Source organism: Penaeus chinensis, chromosome 27, assembly GCF_019202785.1.
Source record: "Penaeus chinensis breed Huanghai No. 1 chromosome 27, ASM1920278v2, whole genome shotgun sequence".
Taxonomy (NCBI): domain Eukaryota; kingdom Metazoa; phylum Arthropoda; class Malacostraca; order Decapoda; family Penaeidae; genus Penaeus; species Penaeus chinensis.
The window spans coordinates 7,651,423-7,658,337 of record NC_061845.1 but is presented as its reverse complement, the minus strand read 5'-3'; the positions used below and the strand labels follow the sequence as shown (position 1 = coordinate 7,658,337).

At 44.2% G+C, this 6,915-nt stretch overlaps 1 protein-coding gene across 1 annotated transcript in view; it reads right to left on the bottom strand.

Moving 5' to 3' along the window:
* Positions 1–6,041, bottom strand: part of LOC125039780 (uncharacterized protein CG5098-like) — a 45,615-nt gene extending 39,574 nt beyond the window's left edge. Inside the window, exon 1 of the mRNA XM_047634040.1 lies at positions 1,041–6,041. Coding sequence (XP_047489996.1) covers positions 1,041–5,846 — 4,806 coding nt within the window. The 5' untranslated portion in view covers positions 5,847–6,041. The remainder of the gene's footprint in view (positions 1–1,040) is intronic.
* Between the last annotated feature and the right edge of the window lie 874 nt (positions 6,042–6,915).

Below are 6,915 nucleotides of genomic sequence, written 5' to 3'. Positions count from 1 at the left end.
AAGTCATTCCCTTTGACTTCGTTTCTGATTTTGAATACTTATATCCTTTTTTTTTTTTTTTTTTTTTTTTGCTGTCTATCATGCATATTTCTTGTTTATAGACTCTGCTCAATCACACACACACACATTCAATATCTATCAATCAATTGATATTTCTAAGTACCTAATCTGTCTATCTCTCTAAGTTTGTGTGTGGATGAAATTAGGTTTACCATGTATGATTTCGAGAACTTTTGATCGCACTCTCCCTAGAAATGCCTTTCCCTTTGGAGTTCTGTGGCAACACCTAATTATAACATACATATATACATCTTAAGACATGAACTTTCCATAGGAGGAACCTATGAAAAGCAGAAGAATGAATATACTTCAGGAAGCAAGATGATTAGTATCAACACTGGCTAAGACTTATGAGGTTATGGTTTGTTAGTAATTTAAGTCAAACATCACAATAGTAAGCAATGTTAGTATAAGCTCCACAATGGAATTAGAAATGCAAATCAACAACACTCATTGTCTAGCCATCTCGCTAAATCATTTCTACAATATCATAAAAAACACTTAAATTCTGACATAAGTAACTAAGGAATAACTAGCTCCCAGACAAATATCCTCATATATTACCAATGTTTATAAGTAATTTTAAACAACATCTTTGCTTGCCCACGAAACTCTTCCTTTTTACAAGTCTGACCTAAACTAAACATTCTCCATCACCTTACACTTTTAAAATGAAATTTATTATATGTTTACTATTCTGCTACATCATATGATACTTCCCTGCCTATGGGTAGCATGATTGCAGACTTGGAAAATATGGGTGCTACTGATTTAATCTTGTGTGTGACATAATAACATGTGGTAAATCACTAACAGTGACTTTTAATAATTTCAGCAACAAGTGAACAGCAAAAGCATAAGGTGTCATGAGCATATTCCTCTGTTCAAGAACTGGAAGTTTGAAGTAGTCAATTAATGTGATAAAGCAAGCAATTTGTGGGTAAACCAAATAACGAAATTCGCCTCCAAGTTGATCTTACCTTTCGTGTATCGGCTGGGCCTTCAGAGGTAGACTCCCGCCTCTGAGTTCGTTTTTTAAGTTTACCAACTTCAGAAGGGGAGGAGGACTCCACCACCTGCCCCTCAACCACCTGTGGATGCTGCTTCTTTACTAAGGTAAGCCCTTCGATGAAGTAGGGCCCATAAAGGTCACCCAGCTTCTTTGAGTGACTGTAGTTCTTGCATAATGAGCAATACCAGGATGTGTCTTTGGAGAAGGCATCATAGTTGTTGTGGAGTGTACTGTTATAACCAACTTTTGCAGTTTTCTGCTTGGCTTCAATTTTGCAATAGAACTGTATATTAGTTTTCCTCATGGGTCTTTCGGATTCTTCCTCATCACGATAAGGAGTGTTAATAATAACTTCTCTGCATCCATTTTTATCCAATCGAATAAAAGGCCCTCTTCTCTCCCCTACATCTCCCTTCTTTTTCCCATCATCACTCTTCTTTTTAAACTCACTATCGTCACTTCTCGCCTTATTGATCTTCACTTTACCCTTCACAACTTTTCCTTTCTTGGCACTAGAAGTGTCATTCTTTACTTTTTTATTTTTATCCTTTTTGAGTCCCTTCTGTTTGGCAGTTCCACCTTTGCCATGTTTAAGGGCTGTTGGCACAAAGTTGCTATCACCCGCAGTATCACTAGCCCTAAGGAGATCACTCAAATTTCCCCCTCCTCTACCCTCATTTTCCAACTCATCACCACTGTAATCTAAGCCATCATCATCATCATCGTCATCGTCATCATCATCATTACACAAACTGTCTACCCCATCTTCACTTTCAGCTGCACTATCTAAGTTCTCCAAGTCTTTGGGAACATAATCTTCATCTTCACTCTCCTCATCTTCCATGTTGAGTAACATAAGAAGATCATTCATTTCATTATCATCCATCTTTCTTGGCGGGCGTGAGGAGCGTTTGGGACGCTTGTCCGCATAACTTTCCTCAGCTGTTCCTGGAATATTAGAAGCGGTTTCCTCTAAGAACTTTGCAATATTTTCCACAGTCTCTGCATCAACATCCATGTCTGTACCATGTGGGACTACTAGAGCTCCGGGTTCAGAACCAGGCAAACTGGGAGGGTTCTCTTGAACCTCCTGTTCTGAAATAATACTGGGTTCTAATTCATTAATATCTGTATTTGGCAATGGACATGGAGTTTCTAATTTCTGGCACATATCAGTTGCTTCTGGCTTTGATTCCATTAACTCGGGTTTTGATTCAAGAGTTTCAGGTATGATCTCCTTGATTTCTACATATGATGCCTGGATGATTGGACTTATTTCCTTGACTTCTGGATATGGTTCCTGATTCTCAGAATTTTGTTCCTTCATCTCAGGTCTTTGCTCTTGAGTGTTGTGCCTTAGTTCCTGAGTCTCAAGCTTTGATTCTTGCATTTCAGATGTAGGGTCTTGTGTCTCTGGCTTCGAGTCCTGCTTGATGCTCCCCCTCCTTGCCCTAAGCCTTCTCCCTCGAGATTCTGTCTCCTCTATTTGTGCTATCACAGGTGCAGTTTCATCAGTAGTATATGATAAAGGGGTTTCCATGGTGGGTCCATTCGATGGCATATCCAAAGCCACCATAGCATTTTGTACAGGTAGATTAACAGTGCCTCGCTTAGCTCTGCCTTTACGTGGAGAATCCTCGGGCTTCAGTGAGGTATCATGTACAGTAGCAGTAGGAACACCTAATTCATTTTTTTGGCTATTTGTCTTTTCAACACAGTGTGTGTTCACTTTTTCTTCCATTGGCTTACTAGTCTCACTGCTATCAAATGCATCATCAGGTACAGATTGATACTGTTTGGTTTCTTGTGGAAGCACATTGGTGTCTATGCTGATGATACCTTTTGTCTGATTTCCTTTTCCTTTTGGAGATCTCCCTCCTTTCTTCTTCTTTCCTTTACCTCTTCCTTTTCCTTTCCCTTTTGGGGACTTACTGTTTGGAGATGAATTATTTGTGACATGGTCCACAGAAGAGTTGGTGAGTTCTTCTGAAGCAATGTGTGGTGGTGGAGCTTCAGAAGTTTCACTACCTTTTATGGTGACATCCTCTGTGGTCTTGGGAGGCTCCTCTTCTACAGTGGAAATGTCTTGCATTTCCTCGTTTAAGCCCACCTGAGTTGCACTTGAGTCTGGCTGAAAGTGATCAATGCTCCTCTTTCCTCTTTTTCGTATTCTATTACTAGGAGTAACTAAACTATCAGCTAATTGTGAACCCGAGGCTGCCATATCTGCAGCAATTTCATCCTTTTCCTCTTTGTTTTGTGCACTGCATGAAACAGACCCTGAGAGCAATGTGTTATCCTTAGAGTTGCCAGAGGAAGGGGAGTTAAGGCTTGAATCCATGGTTTCAATGGCTTTGCCATCTGGAGGGGTGAAGTCCTGATTATCACGAATCTTGTTCCTCCTACTACTCCGTCTCGGAGAGATGATGTTGGAGTCAGTTTTTGGCGCATTTTCCCCAGCCTGAGATTCATCACTCTGAGAATCCTTGACAGTTATTTCCTCAGGTTGTAGTATGGATTTTGAATTTTCAGCCATAGGTCCTCCTGGGATGTTGGGTGCCATATTTCCTTCCAGGGGTGGGGTTTCTGAAAGAGTTTTGGATAAATCACGGACAGGTGGGGAAAAACTTCGCATCCACTCCTTGTTTCGCTCAGAAATGGGGCTACGAGAACTAGAAAAAAACTTTGGTGACCTTGGAGACTTAGATGCAGGTTCTCTGGGTCGTGGACTAATACTTGACTTTGCCATGTCTAGTGGTGACTTGGAATTTTTCTTTGGGCTGCTTCCCTTTTTTCTACCACGCTTCCCTTTCTTACCCCGACCAACGCCATCACTATCGGTGTCATTGAAGTCGTAAACATCTGGGCTACAGGAAGAAGGTACAATAGGAGGTGGGCCAGGAACCCTTAGATCTGGTTCCTGAACTAGTGTCGTATCTACATGCAAGGGTTCCGTAATATTTGGGTACTCCTGAGCATTTGCCCCCAAGAGCCTTCCTCTTCCTCTTGGTGCCCCTCGGACAACACTTCGCCCACGTCTGCCACCCGTAGGAGAACTGTGAGGTGATTTTACTGGTTCTTCTCCCGAAGGTGCTGCAGGAGCTGGAGAACTAGCAGGTTCAACAGGGGTCTGCTGGTCTGGATTAGGATCACTCTCGCCTTCAAGTCTTTCTCTTGTATCCTTTAATTTTCTACCTTTCTTTTTCAATGGAGTTGCATCAGGTGACGAGTCCTCATTCATTTCCAAAACAGGGTCTGTTCCATCCTCCACATAGGAGATAGCTCTCTTTTGCCTGGTCCTTCTTTTGTTCTCACCACTTTCATCTAGCTGCCCATCCACAACTGGATAATCTATTTCAGTTACTGAATCACTCTCAGACTTTCTTTTCTTATTACGTTTTCTTGGACTATCTAGCATTTCATGATCACCATTAAAATAATCCTGGTCATTTTTGCTTATATTTTTGTTTAACATATCATCTGCATCACTATTTTGCGTACTCACATTTAACGAAGACTGACTGTTGCTACTACTACCACTAGCACTCTTGACCACAGCCTCACTAGTTGCACTAAGACCATTTACTGGGGTGCTTTCTACATCAGGGCTTAAAGTATGTGCAGTACTCTTCTCACCAGACACTGAAACACTCACATTGGGCACATTATTCCCACCCATATCACTCCTCCCTAAATCACTTATTGTACCTATTACATCACTCACACTGGTATCATTCTCCAAGTAGCTCGGAGAACATCTTCGTTTCTTAACAGGTGCAGCAGTACTATCTACTGAAGCATTACTAGGAGGTGTCCTTACATTGTTGATATCCATCTCTGGTGGAGTGATCTGTGGTGGAGGCAAGGGTCTTGGGGGTTCCTGTACAGAGAAAGTCTCAGTTTCTCTGGGATGAGGCTCTAGTAGGTCAGTTCGGACCTGCAGCTGCTGCTGCTGTGGGTGAGGAGAGGACACACCAGACTTCCCGGTAGTAGTTACAGTGGTAGCTGTGCTGACTGAGGTCTGGGCTACCTGTAGTAACTGACTGGGATTCAGATGAGCAGCTAAAAAAGGATGGGCGAGGGCATGGCTCATTGCCTGACTCATACCTTGTGTAGCAAACACCTCTCGGCTGGGGGCTAACCTAAGGGCAGCATCTCCAGGTGAATCACTACGTAGAGAGTCATGGGGTGAGTCTCTGTGGTCCACAGTGGATCTCGTGAGAAGAATGTCATACCCCTGAGAATCATCTGAACTCGAGTCTCCTCCTCTACTTCCTGCTCCTACAGTTGCACCACCACCAACACCTCCACCACTACTCCCTCCTCCTCCACCAACACTACTCACTCCTCCTGCTCCTCCTCCTACTCCTACACCTCCTCCTCCTCCTCCTGCTCCTCCTCCACCTCCACCACCACCACCTGGTCCACCTCCTCCTCCTCCTATACCTTCTGACTGTGCAGTTACCGGATATATCACACTTTGGCGCCGAGGTTGTTCCTGTTTACGACGGTGCCTGGATCGTTGATCACCCTCACTCTCACTGCCACTTTGTACACGTCTACTGTCACTGCCACCATCAACACTACCATCAACCCCGATGGCAACTTCACTTGAACCTTTCCCCAAAATAGGAGTACATATCACTTCCTGACCACACACTGGGCCACGGGAACGCGTTCTACCTGGCGAGGGCTGTGGCTCATGGGACTCATGGCGAATCTCAGCCGGGCCGGGGGGAGTGTGCTTCCTACCCTGGGGTGACACCTGCTGCATGCGAGATGACCCATGCAAGCCCAGACCTTCACCATTCAGCCCAGCAGTAGCTGCAGCAACCAAGGCAGCTGCTTGCTGCTGCTGCAATTGTTGCTGCTGCTGCTGCAATTGTTGCTGCTGCTGCCTTCGCTGCTGCTGCTGCTGCTGTTGCTGTTGCTGCTGTTGCTGCTGTTGTTGTTGTTGTTGTTGCTGCTGTTGTTGCTGCTGCTGTTGTTGCTGCTGTTGCTGCTGCTGTTGCTGATGTTGGTGTTGTTGCTGCTGCTGCTGCTGCTGCTGTTGCTGTTGCTGTTGCTGTTGTTGTTGTTGCTGTTGTTGCTGGTGATGAGAGGAGAGAGCTGTGGCAGCATGGAGAGCGGCTGGGTTAAGAGGAGGTGGGGCCCCAGGGAGTGCTCCCAAGGCAGCAGCAGCAGCAGCATACTGTCGTGCCGCCAGGACACGGTAGACAGCTGCAGCATCCCCACCTCCAGCAACCAGCTGCTGCAGGGAGGCTAGGGCTGACCCAACCCCTGGGGCCATCCCAGGGGGAAGTGGGGGAGTGGCCTTTGTCTCACCCTTGCTGGGCACTCTCCGGCCTTCCCCACGGCTCTCAGAGCGGCCCTCAGCCCGCCCATCCACCTGTGCCTCCCCATAACCTCCATAGCCATACAGCCGCATGTCACCACCACCTCCTGTGGGGAAAGTAGACATATTGACTAATACAACTTATTATATTTCTTACTGATGTGTGTGGGTGTTGCTATTCATGGCTAAAATATTGTATCATGATCTGCATTAAATATATATTCAAACTTAAATTCATATTCTTCATAATAATGTTGGAAACTAATAGTCTAACATCTACTAACTAACATCTAAATTTCAAGCTGCCTCATGCAAAATAACCAATTTCTCAAGCCATTCTTCATTCATCCTGTCTTCTCACATAAAGAAAGAAGAAAAAAAAAATAATAATAAAATAAAAGATTATGTACTTTTGACAAGCAGAAAATATCCTTTTCAAAATAACACTATGCAACCAGAATTATATTCTCTGTATGATATGCATTGCCTTCAATTTCATAATCTTTCT